We start from the raw sequence: 19,907 nt of genomic DNA on the forward strand, positions 1-19,907 counted from the left end.
GTTTGGAAGGGAACAAGAGAACAAAGGTCTTCTGGTTTGAAGTTGAAAACTAAAGTTAAACTTTGGACGGCCATGGCCATTTGGAAAAACAGAGACGCAACACAAGGGGCCAAATACATCCTGCTGTCTGCAGCGCATCTATGCATACCTTCCACCCGTCTACACTGCAAACAGGTCGGGAGCAGGACTCTTGTTTGCAATCAGCTGATCCATTTCTCAGGGAGGGATGTTTTGTTTGGGGCGAATATCTCCACGCTCAAATAAAATAACGCTTTCTGAAAAGGCCCACAAAACAGGGAAAAACCAAAGAAACTTTACAAAACTAAACCTCTGAAAAGACCTGACCAACTCATATAAATGTGCCTTTTAAAGACGTGTGTAGCACACAGATCGACTAAGTTAAACACTGACCACACATATTTACTAGGACCTGCATGAGTTTGGTGGTGAAAGCTTTGAAAAGCTGAAGGAAGGAGACGCAAACTGTTGAAATGGGAAACGTCAACATTTGCTTCCATGAAACTAAACACAAACAGGCGGAGAGATCCTAACAAACACTGAACGGGTTCTCAGCACAAGACTTTTTGTTAACATAGATTTAACTTGAGGGGGGGGGGGGGGTGCTGATCCTGCAGACATGTAAAAATAAAACACTTTTAGCTACAACCTAAACCGACGTATTTTCACAGGGGGTTAAAAACAGTTCAAAGGACTTTGCTCTCGGGTTGTGGCAGATCAGGAGAGCAATGCACAGCGGAGAAATGATAGTTTTATGGGGCGGTGGATACACTGAAGCTCATTTCACTGTAAGATACTTACAGCTAATGCAACTAAAGAACACTACCATTAACAACAGCAATAGTACTATTAGAGAATACAATGAAATGAAATCAAAATAAACGGCAAAACAATCTTCACACTTTGAAATCTTGCATAACCGAAGACCTAATTGATTAAAGTTGTCGTTTTAAAAGTGCGCCCTTGACAAGCGCTTTTAAAAACCCTGAATTCGTCAGATATTCCTGTGCGTCTGTGTGCGGATCTGTGTGAGTGGTGGATGGTTGGGTGGTGGTTTAATGCGCGGGATTTGACACTGGAAGAGTGAACGAGGCTGTTAGATTATGTAGAAGTACAATACTGGTGTTCTGTTCTGGCGTCTTCCTTCAAACGGGTATTGGCATGAGACTATAAAGACCTTTCATGCCCGGCTGCACGGAGCCTCCTGGTTGGAACATATCACCCGATGGAGTCCAACAATACTGCAACAGAAGAGCCAACGCTGGAGCGGAGAAGAGCCAACGCTGGAGCGGAGCAGAGCCCCCCCCCCGACACAAACCTCTCACACACCGGCTTGTGAAAAAGCCAAGTGAATGAAAAGTGTGCATGAAAAGTGCAAATGTGTTTGTGTGTGTCTCTGTTTCCTGGGTATTGTGAGGACGGGGAGGTGAGGGGGGAGGAATCAGAGGGTGGCTTTGTTTCGAGGTCCGCTCTGAGGAGGGTGAACCGGGAGGGGGGCGGGGTGTCCGGGTCCAGCTGTACGTTGGCAAGTGAGGAAAGGAAGCCCGCTAGTTCAGTGTCCCGCGGCAGTTCTCCGTTCCACACAAGCAGGGAATCTTGTTGTCCTCCAGAGGGAACTTGTAGTCGTAGGTGATCTCTTCGTTGACGGCGATGGCCTGCTTCGAGTAGATCACGATCTTTTTCTGGGACTCTATGGTGATAACCTTGGCGTAGCAGCTCGGCTGGAGGAACAAAGCAACGAGAGACTGATGAGCTCCAGAAAAACATTACATCAAATAGAGTCATACGTCATCGCCTGTAAGCTGTGACCCAGATTTAAAACACGTCAGATATGGACAAGTAGGGCTGAAAAACAGGCCACATTTTGGCACTTTACGGTAATTGTGCTGTTTTCTTAGAAGTGGAGAAAACAAGACCGACCTTCACCTGCAAGCAACATGTTTCCGCTATGTTTCATAATCATTGATATCCCCCCCGCACGAGAATATGAGCTAGACCGGAGAATATTCAGTTAAAACAAAATGGTGATTTTTCACCCTGATTGTTCTCCTTGAAGTTGCTGGAAGTTTTATGTGGAGCGAGTTCTGAGCCAGACTGTATTTAAAGAAAACAGACTTTTCAACGCTACATTGTGCTTCAGCAACCAGCTTTAAAAGTGATGTCATTTCTGTTTAAATGCGTGCTGTGGGAGGGATTTAATACAAAAAGTCAATGATAAATGTTAATGAAACTTAAAGGGTTGAATTTAAGAACAGAATTTTAGTGGGCTGGTAGAATGAGTGTTTAATTGGGTTATTTCCTTTTGATGTTGCCAACATGTTGGTTTTGCAATAAACTAAATGATTTTGATCCCTCTGTTCACATAATGAAGAGTTGTACTTATAGCAGAGAAACGAGCTGCAGTTGTTTCTAGAAACATCGTTGGTCTGATTATAAAATGAGCGTTTCATTCACACAAAGGATCAAAAGAGTATCATTGTTAATGGCGACGCAGCTGTTTGGACAGGTGTTGCCTGAGGATGTTCACACTCACAGTGCAGCAGTGGTTGATGAATCGAGCCAGGTTGCCACACTTGGTGGCGTCTATAATTGTGTCGTGGTCCACTCTGAACAGGTAGCTGCTCCCGATGCCCTGCTGCGCGTACCGCTTCTCTCGATTGTCAGCCACCATCTGGACATATACACACACACACACACACACACACACACACACACAGACATTTGTTCACCGATCCGATGTTAAACCAAACATCTGAAATGTTTCTTATCAACAAAGCAGCAACAATGGACACAACTGTTGGACAATATGCTGCCTGCATGGGATGTCTGGTAAGTTGTGCGTGTGTTGAGGCCGTACCTGTCTGATGTTTTGACCCACGTACTCGATGACCATCTCATCAGCAGCAATGGGCTCCATGGCGAACAGGCCCCACTCGTGGATCCTGCTGCGTCCAAAACGAAGCTTCTTCTTACGATACTGTAGAAGGAGAAAAAAGACTCACTGTGACAAAGGTCTTGGTTTAAAAACAAACTAAACATAAAGTCATGAAACTCATGCTGGTTTGAGGAAATGTATGTTTAGGTGTTAGTGAGTAGATTCTGTCTTGTGCCACCACCCTAAAATATGACCACCACCCTTCTTTAGGCTGTTGCTGGTGACATGACTGTCTTCTGTCTGTGTTCAACACAGGGTGAGCTCTGTGACATGTTAAGGAGAAACAGGCAGACTGCGCTGAAGGATTAATGCCTTCCTAGTGAACAAGTTAGTCACTGATAGCGTCCATGACTCAAAAGTGTGTATAGTTAGACACTTCATTTTAATATAGCATCAGCTTATGTTGGTCAAGAAATAGCTCTAATGTGTACGCAAACTGGGGACTAAACTACATGTGTAATACACACACACATGCAGTTTGTACTTCAAATAGTTTTAAAGTGAAGAGTCACTATAGTAGACAAAGTTGGGGAAGCAGTTTACTCCAGTTTTGCACTCAGAACAACATGCTGAAAAGTGGAACGCCTTTCCTAAGATGTAAATAGAAGAAGTTTGCATCTGTGATAATATTATTGGACAGACGCAACATTATGACGGTGTTTGAGTTCCTGTCTGTTTCGCTGAACTCCATCTACTGTATTTTATTGTGAAATCTTAACACTGGCAGGTGGAATTCATCAAAAGCACACAACAAAGCGTTGTAGTTGTAACGTGACTGAGGGGGTTCATGGGTTCCCGTGGTTGTAACTGTGTTTACCTTCAGCTGGTTGAGTTTGAGCAGGTCAGAGTCCATGACGGCCGTGGTGCCGATGGCGGTGAGGAGGCGGCGCTGCTCCGAGCGTCTCTCTGAGAGGACCCGGTTGGCTCCCTGGCAGGAAACAGACAGAGTAGAGCCTTTACAAAGAGGCCACTGACACAGGCTCACTTTACAGCGTGGCCTTGAGCTGGAACAAGCTGAACACTTTGACCTGAATTTGTAACAGTGCAACGATGTCAGTGTGGGTGAGCTTCATTTGGAAACCAGTCACCGGGAAGGCAGATACGTATGTGAGGAAATGTTTAGAGGTAGGATGGAGGAAAGTTTCTCTTCTGCTTCAACAAAGTACGCTTCACTAAATTTAGACCCAAATACAGGATGTGACGTTATCAACATCGTATTTTATAGTTTTTCTCACCGATTACTGAAGAGGCCAATGAAATGATCCCATTAACAAGTACTGACTGTGTAGCCAATGGCTGTTATAGCTCAGGCTTTATTGATATTAATGAAAATGTTTTCCTTATATCCTTAACTCTTACAAACCTCAATAAGCTGTGTCCTTTTTTAATAACAATATGGATTAAACTATATGGATTTATTTCAACATCAACAGCCGGTGTCTGTTTGCTTTTAATGTATACGTGGCAAAAAAACATCAAACATCAATGTAGCAGATGGTTTGCAGCAAGCATGGAGTTTAGATGAAAGTCTAGAAATACGGCTCACATTAATGTGCAGCTGTGGCACTTTATTTGTTGCTTTCGTGTGTATTTAAATAGCTGAGGCAGCGTTATGGATGAATGTAAAGTAAACTCGACTGATTGAAGAGAAGGTGGGTGGCATACAAAGTTCATCATGTATCATCTGAAGAACATTTCCACTATTAACTCAAGAACAAAGCTCATCACAGAGTACCTGCTGTGCTACTTCTATCAGGACATCACACATGTGGACTGTGGTGTGAGATTATGAGTCCGGTATACTGTACCACTACAAAGACTGAGGTTACATCAAAACAACACGCCATGGGTAACTAAAAGTCTTCCTGCATGGAGCCAGTGAGCCACAGCACAGAATGGAAAACACATTACTGGGGAATACAGGTGCCGCATAGTAACACAACACAACTGCATGAGGGGGTTTCCTCAAAACTAAACATCAGCAGCTGCTTTCAAATGACCTGAATATCCACATTTTACTACTTTCACTAACAACAATCTGGTGTGGGATGGAGGCTGTAACCCAATAAACTTTAATTACCAACATTATACAAGAAGAGCAGATATTTTCCTTCAAAAAACAGAAAAACTAAATACTGAACATAGCAAGAACTATGAAGGTTGAAAGGATAAAGACCTCGTGTGTGTGAGAGAGAATGACAAGTAACTAAATAACGTATTGTTCGAGACTTTGGGGTGATCAGCTATTTGGAAAAGACACGAATCTATAAACATCTCTCTCCTCTGGAAACACTTTTATTACGCCCATGTTTCCAGTTAATCTGAGCCAAACTGCTGTGGGCGATTGCAGCTAGTGGAATTCCTGATGGGCATCAAGCGCCATATAAACCATTGATATAATAATACTATTAAGCAACTACTGGACCTCCTGAGGTTTGTGTGCGGAGCCAGCACTGAGAGGGACAACATCATTCTTTCCACACCATGTTCATCTGGAAGCACGTTTGGATTTTTTGTGAATTTTCCACACAATCAAACCACTCTTCCTTAAAAATCTTATCTTACGTCCACCATTCCAAATCAGGTATACAGTGTGACTGATGTTCTGGGGCGCAGCTGCAACATCTACAGCCTTATCACAGTGATGTGACAATAAAGTACTCGGTATGAGAACAACTACAGAGTGATACTTCAGTTTTGGTAGCCGTGAGGCGCAACGTCCTTCAAAACTGTCTTTGTTTGTGTCGCTTGTGTCACGTTTCAGCGAGAACGCCGTACCTAAATACGAGTGCAGAGAAAGCTGTGGACCAGGCGGAAAAAGCTGACTCATTCTCCACTGAGGGTCGCAGATTGCTTACCGAGCTGTCGACATTCTCCACCTCCCGCATGACCTGCTCGGGCAGGTCCAGGTCCAGGTAGACGTCCTTCTCCTTGCGGCTGATGGCGTAGTAGCCCTCACTCCTGGCACAGCCGGTCACATGCTCACGAAGCTGACCTCCTGCATTCTTCTTCTTCCGCCGAGGATTTGGCAAATTGGTTAGTGCAGCTCAAAGGTCAAGGAGAATAGCAGGAAACCACACAGTGATACGAACACATAACAAAACAAAACATGTAATGCACCTACTTGTTGATTTAAAACAGATATAGGTTGTTTAATGCAGGTCAGGCATTGAAAAGGATATCAGTGTGGGTGACCCAGTGAGTGTCATTGAGCCAGTCAGAGCTGTGGTTGTCCTGTAGCAGCTTTTCATAAGTCTTCCTCAGCAGACTCAAGTCTTCGCCGTCCAGACCGGAGTTCCAGATGTCATACAGGATGGTCATCTGCTCAAACTCACTGCGGTTATCGAACTTCTTGGCTGGTAGCTCGGGCGCGGCCGGGACGGGTTTCGGCCAGCGCTGGGACAACGTTACGCCCGCCTCCTGCAGAAAGAGGCGCTCACTCTTCCTCACGTCATCGACCAGTTCGTCCTCTGTGTCGGAGCTGGACAGCTCCCCGGACTCGAGCTCCTCCACGTCCACATCTTCCTCAGAGTCCTGCACAGAGGAAGAGGAATGTTACTACCAATCAACTGGGAATGAGCACTTTTAAGAAGCATTGCGGCTGTGTGTTCACACATGCAGTCCAGTTTGAATCATCCATTGTTGCCTCTTAGTTTCTAGTTTGTTTAACATTTACGCCGTCACATTATAGCTCGGGGTTAGGCATCTGTGAGATGATTGGACGAGCTACCTGCCTGTCTACGCACATCGCTCGTCACTAGAGTCTCCACAAGCTGCTAGTCTGACAGCTGTGAGGACTAATAACAGTTTATGTTAAACCTTTGGAGGGAGGCCTGAAGCGAAGAGTGGAGACAACTTGCCAACTTTCTCGCTAGATTAAGCAACTTTTGGAGCTAATGCTGCTAGCCGCTTTCATTGGAAAAGAGTTGGCAACACTGTTCTGCTTTTATGGTTGTTTACTGGTTTACCGTAGCTTTAAATCACATGACAGGTGAGATATTTATTGGACCGTTAGTCATCTGAAAGATGAACATTTTGACAGATGTATATATGCAGGGTCATTACATTATATTTTCATACCAAACATTCAAAAGGGTGCGCTATTGTTTGGACCATAATCTCTTTACTCAGCATATCACAAGAGAAGAGATACTTCAGTTATTGATCAGTCCCAAAACGTTTAAATTGAAAAACACGCTGCAAAACAGGAAAACTTCAACATGTTTTTTCCCAGTGAGAAGCAAACAGCTCAGGCGGTGTGGCACGCATGAGGAAAAACTCACGAGATAAGTATACGTGCGTAGACAGGTGCTGGTGATGTTACACCAACTGAACACATTTACATACAACACTGAGACTCAAGTGTTATTGTTGTAGAGAGGACAACATCTCTGCCTGCTCCATTTAAAAACATCCTCCGGCCAGCACGCACAATACAAAGTTAAAAATGTTTTATTACCTCATATATATATATAGATATATATATATATATATATAGATATATATATATATATAGATATATATATATATATATATAGATATATATATAGATATAGATATATATATAGATATATAGATATATAGAGTAGTTCTGCAGCGTGTTGGTTTTCCCATTGATTAAAAGCCCAATAATATCATTTTATATAGCTCGGAAATGTTGGGCATGCATGAGAGACAGGAAGTCATTTCCTTCCTGGGGAAAAACCTGACGACATTACCAAACACTAACGTGCCATGATAACATAAACCTAAACCTGGACCGACGGATGCGTCACACACATTGTGACAGATGGTTCGCAACCTGTGACACGCTGTTTACGGTTAAGAGATCCACAAACGTTTACAGGAACAAAGCAGAAGTCCCACGCACCTCTAGTTTCCGCTTCCTCTGTTTCTTGCCCGGCTGCTCCTTCTGTTTCTGCGCGAGATGCACCTCGATGTTCTCTTTGTCTTTCCTCCTCCTCTTTTTGCTGTTGTCCTTTTCAAGTTCGAAACCTTTGCCGACCGCCCTCTTCTTCTTCGACGACGGAGGCAGAGATGCAGCCTGGCCCGCATCCTCAGACTCACAAAGCACTCCCATTGCAGATATGTATTCTCCTGTGTCTCCTCTGGATGGCAGCGCCTCTCCGATGACCTCCTCTGGAGCTTCAAGCACTCCAGAAATAGTGTTGAGGTCTGCTGGGAGTAGGACAGAGGGGTCCTGTTTGAAAGAAGTCCTTTTGGTACCAGATGGTACTGAGAGAACAAGGGGTTTGCAGTAGTTGTGCTCCATACGGACAACGACACCCTCTGGGCTCATAACCAGGGCCAGCGACTCTGGAGAGAAGAGATCTTCCTCCATCTTCTGCTCCTCTGCCTCATCCGATGTCTCCGTCTCCTCCGAGTCCCCAGCGTCAGGGTCCATGTTCAGGGCTACGTCAGCCAACACGGACAGGTCGGCGGTCGAGGCGGAGGCCAGCTGCAGGAGGCCCGTGGCCCCCAGCTGCTCTCTGAGTCTCAACCTCTGCTCTCTTTCTTCCTCATCCTCGTCTTCCTCTCTGAGGGAGTGACAGGACGACGCAGACAAGCTGGTCGTCCGAGGCCTGCCTCTGGACCGTTTGCTGACGGGAGGTGGAGGAGGGGCCTCCTCGAAGGCCATCCTACACATAGAAGCGTGGTCCAGCGGCAGGTTCTGCACAGTGCGGCACACCATAACAGGAGGGACGGGAGATTTGGGGGAGTCTTTGCCTGCACCACGTTTTCCAGGGGATTTGACCAGGGTGGTCTGAGGAGACACAAGAAGTCCCTTTTTGGACTCATCAGAATCTTGGGTTCGTCCCGATGGGGGCACGATGAGGGCATTGCCTTCACCCGGTTTGGAGGCAAAGGGGAGCAGTTGGATGCCCTGAGTGACACGAGCCGAGGGGGATGGGGAGGAAGTGACGGGGGAGTCTTGAGGCCTGCACGGGGAGAGGAGGAGAGAGTCACCTGCCAGTTGAGAGGACGATGGCGATAACGGTGCCGTCGGCAGCTGCGTTTTGCTGTCGATCTCGCCCGTGGAGAACGAGACGGTCTTCCTGCGCTTCTTGAGAGGGGGGACCAGAACAATAGGAGACGAAGGACGCGGGTACGGGGGCGATGGAGGACGCTTGGTAGGTGCTGCTGATGGATCTGCCTTGTGGTCCTTGGCTTCACCTGAGAGAAAATATGAGAGTTTTGAAAGACTGGTCCAAACTTAGCAAAGCAGCCGTTTAGATAAAGTCAACATCTTCCTTTAATGTTTAATCTTAGTATTTTTTGACGTGATATGCATCTGATAATGGTTTTGATGAGGACTAACCTGTTTTGACCTCTGCCTTTGAAACAGCAGCTGCACTATTCTCACTGAGAAAAACAGAGGAAAACATTGAAGTCAGCCAGAATGATGATGACGCAATGAAAAGTTGACAAATGAATTAGCAAAGATATTAGAAACACCCCAAACTCCATACCGGCCATCTTTCTCGGTTGTGCTGTCCATGGTGGACTCATCCATGGTGTCTGGCCCTTCGCTCTCTGCCCTCTCTCCTTCCTCTTCATCCTCATCTTCAGAGGAAGACGAAGACGAGGACCCTGAGGAGGAAGAGCCATCAGAGGACGAAGAGAGGCTCTCATCATCACTATCAACACTAAGGGCATCATCTAAAAAAAGAAAGAAAAGAAAACAGTTATTTGGTGTCATTACTGCCTTAACTGAGAGTAAACATAATCAATAAAGATGTAGTAATACGATTATGGGTTGAGATTTACCATCAGACTCCTTTTCACTTTCTTCTTCATCCTCCTAAAAATAAAAAAGATCACAGTGAAATGCTGCCATCTAGCAATCAATATGAGCGACAACACAATTCTGAGCAAACACAAAACAAATGAAATATAAACTACCAAAACGTTCATATATTCATATTTATGCATGCTCTAAGAAGACGACAATAAAAGGACAAGAACTCAAACGCACCTTTTCAGTCGAGGAGCCGTCTGAAGTTTCCTCTCCCTCACTGCCGAGCTCCCACGGTTTACGATTTCTCGGCTTCTTTTTCCTCCTCTTGTTGTCCCTGTCGGCTCCGTGTCTGTTGGCCTCTGGCATTCTGCCCCCAGCAGCTGGAAACAAGACACCAGTTTCAGAGCCTATAAATGCAACCTGTCTGTTAAAACGATCAACATCAGCTCAGCAAACCTTCGTCGTCCTCGTCTGGTGGGGTCGAGGGTCGCGGCCGCTTCATGTCTCCCTCTTCAAGCTCCTGAGGTTCTTTCCTCTTCACCTGGACAAGAGCACGCCGACAATATGTTGTATAAATCAATGAAACGCAGCCAAGGTCCGACTTTAACGGTTCTGGTACTTTTAGACAACTACCATAAGATTATTCTCGAAGCTTCTCCATATGTATTTTTTTGAAAGTCTGACCAGCGGCTTTCGATTTTGAAGATTCCGATTGCCTTACCAAGAACTATAATTGACATCATAAACAACCTCTTTTGTAACTTTTCTTTCATGGAGAACTGAAATTGTATTCTATATTCACAATAACGCTGACAGTTAAATAACTTTTCTCCAAAACTGCACTAAGTTACAGAACCTTCTCTCACTCGATCGATCGGTGCATCTCTAGTTTATATTAAGATTAACTAAACTGGAGTCCTGCAGTAATGAGGACTAAACTATCTCAAATCTAAACGTGGGACAAGTACTTCCCAGTGTTCGTCTGTAGGCCGAGGTGTAGATGTCAGTAATGTATCAAACCACAGTGCGAGCTGTTGAACGTGGAGATGCAGTCCTGATCTGAGGCAGTGTGGTGCATTTACCTTGAAGGAAGGCAGTCGTAGTGCTCCTCGAAGAGACAAGCCCTCCATGCCACCGCTCTTTGCCCAATCCACAAGAGACGTGAGAGGCTCCCGAGGACGGTTGACCTTTTCCTCTTTTTTCTCATCGTCCCGTAAGGCAGACACCCCTCTCACCATCGTCTGGAAAGGCTACAGGAGGAAAACATTCACAATTTGTATTTATTCCCCCTTTTTCATTTTACAGTATAACACCGTTTCCTGATCAATGTGCTAAGCAGCAGAGAATGAGGGAGACAAATTCAAACCTTTATCAAACGGTAAAAGTAATGGCAGCTTTGGAAAGCAACACATCCCCTTGCTAGTTTAAAGGCAGCGAGATCCTGAAAGTTTATCTTTGGAATGTTTTTAATCTGAACATAGAATCAGCTTTAGGAAAAGGATTTTAGTCCGAGTCTAATGAAACAACCTCTAAACTAGAATTAGCATCTCACGGTTGTATGCCTTAGCTTACCAGCCATGCTGCAGTTTACACCCATGTGTCCAAAATGTCATCACTTCATCAGTTTATCCGTTTAGACATTTGCGTGAAATAGTTATAATAAACCTAAATTCTTGTGAGGTCACAGTTTGACTACCAAATTCTAGTCAGATTATCGTAGAGTCTTAATACAAGTTTTGCCTCCAGACGAGGGCTGAGATGGTGCGTTCACGAGCATGGACATGACGGAGGGACAACCGGAATACATTGTGCCTCTGGAAACGTGTGTCGCCGGCGTGGAGGCATAAAAATGTGGATGATGCAGTATTTCTTACCGTCACACAAAAAGCAAAGCTGCAAGCTTAAAAACTTTACCCGCACCAGCATCGCTGCGATTCGTCTTCCTTACCTTGGCCTTGGTCTCTTTCCTCTCCCACCACTCGTCAAAGGTCGCAAAGGCAACGTTCTCCACCATCTTGCGGTTCAGGTCCCTCTGCATGATGTTCTTCATTTCCTGGATCAGAGTGCCCAGCACCATCTGCACCGTGGCTTCATGCGGATTCTCAGCCAACATGGGCATCTCCTCCCCTGGAGCCCTGTACTCGTCTCCCTCCCCGGGCAGCATGGTGCCATAGCCGGGGGGGGGCATGTAAGAGGGGTAGTGCGGCTGTAAGACGTGTGGCGGCCAGCCACTGTGAGGAGGCGGGATGCCGTGGTGTGGTGGGGGTGGGATCTGAGTGCTGTGGGGGTCGGGGTAGGGGTAGGCCATGTGGTGGGGCATGTAATGGTGGTCCTGGTCATAGGGCGCACCCGCCCCACTTCCCTCCTGGTCCATGTAGGGGTGGTGTGTGTGGGGTGGGGGCATTGAGTGGAGGTGGTAGGAGGTGTAGTCTGCAGTGGCTGCCTCACCAGGACCTGGGCTGTCGTTGGCCGACGACATACGCAGCTGGTGCAGGCGACTCAGCATGTGGGTCTGCATCTGGAAAGACATAGGAGCTCCACCGCTGTACTGGTTCATCAGCTCCATGGACGAGGCATAGTCATACATGTGGTGGGGCATGGGAGGAGGGTACTCTGGGTGCAGCTCCATGTGGGGCAGCGGAGGGATCCCGGGGGGAGGCGGGGGTTGGAGAGAGTAACCAGGGGGAGGTGGAGGAGGCAAATGAGGGTAGGAAGGAATGGGAGGGTGCATGGAGGTGCCAAAGTGCTGTGCAGAGTCAGAGATGGGTGGGGACGAAGATGAGGGGTCCGTTTGTGAAGGCATGGCAGCCTGGGATGAAGAGGGGGAGGAGCCTAAGGTGGCTGAGGGCTGGTGGGTGGACACCGTCGTTATGGTCGTCTCCTCCTCCTCCTCGTCGGAGATCTCCATGTCTTCCCCTGAGGAGTGAGGGGAGGACTGAAAGAAAACAAAGTTTATTGCATTAAGTTGGGAAAGTGTTTAACCGCCATCAACAGTGATAACCACACTTTCAAAAGGGGGGCTGCAAACATAACTCAATACCACAGATTCAGGAAGTGTGCTGTGGAAATATGAATCCGGTAACCACAAAAACAAACTGTTTGTGCTCCGGAGGTTAACCATCTCTGTACTGAAGTTATTTCTTCTATCCTTCTTTTTCTTCCTTTGGGGCAAAGAGTCGTTTGTTTGACTCGTGTGTTGCATTTTGAATAATAATAAAAATGTTTTGTAGGATTTGGTGGCATCTAGCGGTGTGGTAGCTGAATACCCCTCCGCTCACTCCTCCCTTTCCAAGGCTGCGGTAAAGTGAGCCACCAAGTGCAAAACCGCGGTAACGTCGCTCATCTTGCTCAGAGGCCACCCTTACCGTAATGACACTACTTTAGGAGCAACGGAAGTCAGACTGTGGATGGCTGTGCCACAGTTTTGCACCCTGCAGCTCACGTTTCTGTAGTTTACAAGCTTGAAGTAGAACTACAGTCGCCTTAAAGGCAAAAAAAAACTAGAGTCAGTGTTTGGTTCGTCTGTTCTGGTCTACTGTAGAAACGTGTGAAGAGGAGCTGCTCTCTATGTAGACATGAAGAGCTCATTCTAAGCTATCAAAAACACAACGATTCTTAATTTCAGGTGATTAGACACTTATGTAACTATGAGCGAACATGTCAGAACCAAAGGCAACAGTCTGAAGCTCTCAGCTTCATCACGTGCTGCTGATCTTACCTGACTCTGTCCATTGTACGGCGGTGTGTGTGCTCCTGTCCTGCTCTGTGTATCAGCACACCCAGCCTGTGAAGATTCCTCCTGCAAAGCTCCAGTCCCAGTGAGAACAACCTGGGCTTCCTCAGGGGAAAGATTGTGGGAAGAGTAGGTGGAAGAGGATGGCATGGTCGCTGTAAGTACAGTGGGACTCTTCCTTCCTTCTCCCCCCTTTCCTCGTTTCCTTCCTCTGTGGCCATCTCTGTCCCCTTTCCTCCTGTGGTCCTTCTCCCCATTGTCTCCCACCTGCTCCCCCGATACGTCACCTGAGCCGCCTCTTCGCTCTCCTCCATCCCCACGGACTCCCCTCTGCTTCTCCTCCTTCCTATCTTCCTCATCCTCCTCATCAGAGGGCAGGAAAGAGAACTTAGCCTTTTGTTCCTTTAGGAGCATCTCAATACGAGAGTCCAGGCTGCTGCTGTGGTAGACGAACGGCAAACTCTCATTGGTGGAGTCTGGCTCTGGGGAGGACGAGTCGCGTTGAGGGGGCGGTGGGGAGCTGGAGGAGGAGGGAAGGTGGTGGGGGAGGGAGGTAGAGGAAGGTGAGGTCGAGGAGGAAGCGATGGAAGGGAGGGGCGGGGAGGAAGGCGGGGGCGTCTTCGGCGGTGCGGGTGGGGTGCTGGGACGGCGTTTGGGCTTCGTCCACTGCTCTTCGTGGGTTGGACTATCCTGGTTGAAGTCCAGTGTTCCGAGTGTCTCAGCGACAGCCGCTGCGATGACTGACGCTGGTGGGAGGGGGGGGAGGCGGTGGGGGAGGTGGAGGCAGGGCACTGTGGTGACCAGCGTGGAAGTCGTTGTCAGCGCCTACCGGAGGCAGAGAACCCCTCTCGGCGAGACTCGTGCCCCCTAGACGAGTGGAAGCGTCTAATCCCTGAGGGGGGGCTGGGGCAGGCTCTTTGGAGGAGGAAAATGCGGGGTAAGACGAGGGGGGAGGAGACATGCTGTTAGAGGACGAGCGGTAGGAGTTGGAATTGTATCTGGGGTCAGAGCTGTTGGAGTAGTCGCTGTCTCTGTCCCTGTCTCTATCTCGGTCTCTGTCTCGATCTCTGTCGGGGTCGTGGCTGCTCCGTCTGCGGCTGCTGCTGCTGCCCCCCCCATGGTGGTTGTGAGAATGGTGGTGGTTGCGGTGTCTCTGGTGGCCGTGGTCACCTGACCGGGCGCCCAGACTGTCTCGCCGGTACCCCCTGTCATCCCTGCGATCTGAGTGGTGATGGGAGTGGTGGGAATGGTACTTTGTGGAAGAGTTTGTGTCTTGCTGGTGATGGTATGATGACCTTCTGGAGCCGACCCCCGCCGCCCCGTAGCGCCCCCCCGAGTCTCTGTCGCGGTTGCGGTCCCTGTCTGACATCGGGGGCGGATCGTATTGGGCGGCAAGAGGTGGCGGAGGCATCGAGGAGTGGTGCGCCATGTGTGGCCCGGGCCCTCCGGCGTTGGGGTACGGGGGGTAGCAGGGCGCCTCGTTGGGACGGTACGATGTATTCGGGGGGTACATAGGGCGACCTCGGTGATACACTGAAGGTTCCTGTGCATCCTCCGAGTAGCGAGACACTTTGTATCCTCCGACGGTGGATGAGACTGCAGAGGACGAGGAGGAGGAAGGTAGCATGTCCTGGGGAGGGTAGCCGCTGCCCAAAGTGCCAGTGTTGTAGCCAGTATGCCTGCAAGACACAAATGAGGTATTTTAAAACTTGACTACCTAATCATGACTGATATTCACAAACTCTGTGACTGCCACTCGTCCATCGATTATTAATGCCACAACGGCACGAATGTTATTTTAGCAATTTATGTTCATCCAGCAGTGATTATGACATAAATGATTTGTGAAAATATTTCTTGAGGTCTCCTGAACTACGATTTGATATTGAACGGACAAACTCTCTGTCTGCCAAATAGTGACAACCAACCTGCCGCCAGTGAAGCCCGGGTCTTGTGAGAAAGCAGTCCCAGATCTGGAGTTGTAAGGAGTTCCTCCTCCACCCTGAGAGGAGGCAGAGGAGCCTGGTGTGAAGGGAGGACCTGCTACGGAGGAGGGCGGCGTGTCCAGACGCTGATCACTGAAACCAGTATCCCCAGAGCCAGGGGTGGCGCTTCCTGATGTGAGGGCCTGGACCCCTGCAGCCAAAACCGCAAGATCGCTGGAGAGCCTCCGCCTGATTTCTGATGACTGCTCAGAGAAAAGTAAATATATAATTGATCAAGTTATCAACCATAGATCATCATTAAGTAAGTGAAGTGACAATTTTAGTGTATCAGTACCGTGTCGGGCTGTGGTTGTGGCTGTGGCTGAGTTGGGGCCTGAGGCGGGAGCCTGTCTGTCAAAGCCTTGCCTCCCAGGGGCACAGTCTGAGGAGTGTAGGACCCGTTTACTATCAGGTTGTAATACTTCTGCCTCTGCTGGCCTGGGTGGATCAACAAAAAGCCACAGAAAAACAAATACAGGGCTGTTAAATGAGCTCACCTCAGACATAGATGGTTCTCATGACAAACTCTGTCTCCACCAAGAGCCAGCTAATGTATGTTTTTTTGTTAGTTAGCAGGAGATCCCAAAAGCTTGAGCAGATGAGGCTTTGAGCTTACCTTTTATATCCAGCTGAGCTTGAATGATGTTTCCCATGACAGAAGTGTTGTGCAAATGTTTGACTGTGTCCTTGGCTCCTCTGGTGCTGGTAAACAACACCCTGGCCAGGCCCAAGTGCTTCCTGGTCTTGGGGTGAAACAGGATCTCCATCTCCTCCACCTCACCAAACTTGGCACACATTTCTGCCAAGAAGGGCTCCTTGATATTGTCATTGAGTCTGGCAAAGGTCACCTCCTTGAGGGGTATGGGACCCACGTAGAACTCGTCAAGCTGTGGAGAAAATAGACAAAAATCGGGGGCAAATAACTTGTCATTGCCATGAATGAAGCTGCGAGAAAGTGTGAAATGAATGTTAACCAGCTTTTCTCACCTTTAACTTCGGCACTGGCAGGGACAGTTCTGTATACCTGGACCACAGTCTCCGGGGTCGAGGGTCCCGCAGTTCACCCACGGGAGGAAATCCAGAGTCCTGGAAACGTTAAGGTTACATTTCCTTACTGAGGCATTCAAACTTGACACCGCGTCTACCTCACACAGAGAGATGGACGGCAGAGACATGAGGAGCTGAAGTGGCTCCAGCCTCCTTTCAGGTCGGTCTGGATTGCACCATCAACCTGTTCATATTCTATGACCCTCGCCGTTGACTTTGTGGCACGTATGTATTTTGAATCACATACTTTGTTATATTTATGATCCTTATTGTATATAAAGTAGATACATTTCTGTCATTGTCTACATTTGTTTTTTTGCACCTTACTGATCATTTTGATTGTTTATATTTTGTTTATTTGCACTCCACAAAGTCAAACTCTTTACCACTATGTATTTAAACTGCTGCACAACAAGTTACCTCGGTATACATACCTTATCTTTAATCACACAGGTTGCAGTTCAAATATACAATTCTAAGCGCGCGCACACACACATGTTATAGAGAGTAAAACATGGAAATCAACTCACTGGCACACTGAAATGCACTCCATCGTATCTGTAGATCTTCTGTGCAACCCGCCGGGTGGCTGGGTCCTGGACGAGTTTGTAGCTCTTCCACTGCAGACTGACAGCTTTTTGAGAATCTGCCCCACCGTCTGGATCCATCCTACAGCTGAGAGTCACAGGGCGGCCATGATTTCACACAATGATCACGTCAAGACCACCACCACGATTAGAGATATACTGATGAGCACTGCTGCAGTAATGACAGCCACAGTGTGTGTGGCCGTTGGCAGTGGGTTCACTGTCTGCTAATGTAACACAACGATGAGCTGCGTCACATCAGTTAGCCAAACATGAACTTTTTATGACCCGTTGTCTGCTAATAGTGATATTCTAAACAGAGCAAAATAAACGTTTAAGCAGGTTAATAACGAGGACGTTGTCAGTCTCGACTAAGATGCTGCGCGCTGTCAAAACAATGACCAGCGTTACGTCACTGACTAGTTAGTTCAGTTAGCAACATGCTAGCTGCACACACAAAATGCAAAGAAACTATGTTTCCCGACGTCAAAACAGAGTTCACGTTAAACGCATAATGAATCGGGTGACGAACTATTCCGCATGAGCAACATAACCGGCAGCTCTCGCGTTAGATAACGTTCACGAATGTTAAATTACTTATGCCTTCTCGCTTTAGCTAAGGCAAGTTAATGCAGCCGTTGGCTAATGCTAACTAGCAAGAACACCAAGTTTAGGAGGCAAACTCTGATCTAGCTTCCCTTCTGCCCTCATCGGTAACGTTTAATCTGTGGGAAATAAAGTCACGCACCCGTCTCAGAGGCTCTACTGACTTGTTTTGACCTCCGGTCCGCCAGAAATTCAGACCCCACCTCTTCGAGATCTACTGCCCGCTCATCCGAAAGTAGCAACCCCGCCGCTACAGTGTAGGCAGCTACATCCAGGCCCGGGAGACGAACAAGAAAAACACTGAGACCCTAACAGAAAAGAGACGTCTCCGATCCGGCGCTAAAGCAAAACCGACGAGCTAAAACGATGCCGCTACCATTCCGGTACTTAGCCCAAACAACAACACGCATTTCCGACCGGCGAAGCCATTGTTTTCGCTCTAAAATCCATATATTGTGAAGAGAGCGGCCATCGCGTAACCAACCTGAAAGCCTCGCCTGTTCTCCATCAGTGTTTGCGAATGCAGCCTACGATTCCTGAGCAGCACTTTCTGTAAGAGCGGTTAGTAGAAAAATAAACGCTAAGTCACAACATGGAGGTAAACTGTTCAAATTATTAAAATAAACAAACATTTTATATTGATAAACTTCTTTATTTTGTTAATAAACACATTTCTACAGTTAGAAATATATATTCGAATCTGCGCGTACCAACCCAAGACCAGGAAAGTGACTAAAGCGCCCCCTATCGGCGGACTAGTGGTAATAATGACAACTCAGCAAACGAAAACTAATCTGATCACATTTCTGAACCAAGTGGTACACAGTTCTAATATATGGCACAAGTATTATTAACAAAATGTACTTTAAGTATCAACATTAAAAATACTCATTAGACGGCTAAATTTCTCCCACAGTGTCTTATTACATATTAGTGCGGCATTGACGTGTAAGCAGCATTTTAAATGTTGTTGAGGTGTTCAGTATACATTCACGTAAGTAGCCTACTGTACCTAAGGTTTAATTTGAGGTACTTGTCCTTTACTTGAGTCTTTTCTTTTCATGCCCCTTTCTACTTCTACTCCACCATCTCAGAGGGAAATGTGCTTTTGTACTTCACTGCACTTATCTGACAGCTTCAGTTAATTCACAAATTAAGATTTTTAAATACAAAACATACAAAGTAGTGCAGTGCAGTTTGTTCAAGCACAGCTGAAACGATTAGTTCGTTGACAGAAAATAACTTGGTGTTGTGGAAATTTAATTATTTAGATTTGTTTCCACCACACTTGGCAACTTACCATTTTAATTGTTTTAATTTATATATCATAATGTTGAGATTTGAATATTGTAAAGGTGTCACGTTGGGCTCTGGGTAATTGTGACAACATTTCTCACTATCTTCAGAATATTTAAAAACTGATTAAAGGATAAAATAATCACAGCTTAATCCACAAGGACAATACACATTAGTTTAAGTGCAGGTTCTGAATAAATGTACTGAGTTACATTCCAGCGTTGGTTGTTGGTTGATTACTGTCTGTTGGACCTCTAGAGGCAGCGTTTCAATGTGTGAAGCGGCCAATATTGTGCACCATGAAATAATAAACGATGTAAATGATCTGCTGGAGTGGATTCATTTTGTGACAGAGTTAGAACATTTGAATGAAACCGATCAAGACATTTCAGGAAATATATAAATAAGAAAAATGGAAATCTAAAAATGCACATTTTAAACACTGAAAAGGCAAAAATGTGGAAGCACTGGTTTCCACAGAAAAGCATGAAACTGTACTTGTAATAGAATTGCAGTATTTCTGCATTAGACATGAATAAGCCAATCCTTTTCAGTGTTGCATTAATGTTTTATTAAGTATGTTAATTTAAGTCTTTGGTCATTTCTGATAACTCATGGTGTTTGTGTTAAAGGATTGCTCTACATTTTGAGTTAGTGAGGACAAAAATAATTTATAAATATTCCTGTGGTTTCATATTATCCGGGGATTATATGTCTTGTTATACAGCCTTACATCTGGCTAAACACAGTCATTGTATCCGTTTTAGCTCGTCAACCACACTGATGTAACCAAATCTAGTAGCGAGACTGCTGACACAATCTCAAATTTAAATTTAGCATTCAGCCTCACCCATTCTGGTCCCCATTATAGACCCTCACTCTCTTAAAGGTCTGTAAATCAGTCTCTATGTAATTTATAGACCGTCACTCTCTTAAAGGTCTGTGAATCAGTCTCTATGTA

The 19,907-nt window shown here is 46.5% G+C and overlaps 1 protein-coding gene across 1 annotated transcript; it reads right to left on the reverse strand.

The window, feature by feature from the left end:
- Positions 1-613: 613 nt before the first annotated feature.
- setd1a (SET domain containing 1A, histone lysine methyltransferase) lies at positions 614-18,128 on the reverse strand. Its single transcript, XM_031862164.1, is given in 22 exon segments — positions 614-1,739; positions 2,552-2,689; positions 2,876-2,995; positions 3,771-3,881; positions 5,812-5,993; positions 6,136-6,487; positions 7,824-9,127; positions 9,273-9,316; positions 9,424-9,613; positions 9,722-9,755; positions 9,930-10,072; positions 10,149-10,233; positions 10,775-10,942; positions 11,641-12,627; positions 13,411-14,187; positions 14,189-15,104; positions 15,354-15,613; positions 15,706-15,848; positions 16,027-16,297; positions 16,398-16,496; positions 16,988-17,132; positions 17,793-18,128. Coding segments are annotated over 21 exon segments (6,636 nt in total). The 5' UTR covers positions 17,126-17,132; positions 17,793-18,128; the 3' UTR covers positions 614-1,565.
- Positions 18,129-19,907: the final 1,779 nt, after the last annotated feature.

The sequence above is a fragment of the Anarrhichthys ocellatus genome, unplaced genomic scaffold (genome assembly GCF_004355925.1).
Source record: "Anarrhichthys ocellatus isolate YVR2014 unplaced genomic scaffold, GSC_Weel_1.0 scaffold26, whole genome shotgun sequence".
Classification (NCBI taxonomy): Eukaryota; Metazoa; Chordata; class Actinopteri; order Perciformes; family Anarhichadidae; genus Anarrhichthys; species Anarrhichthys ocellatus.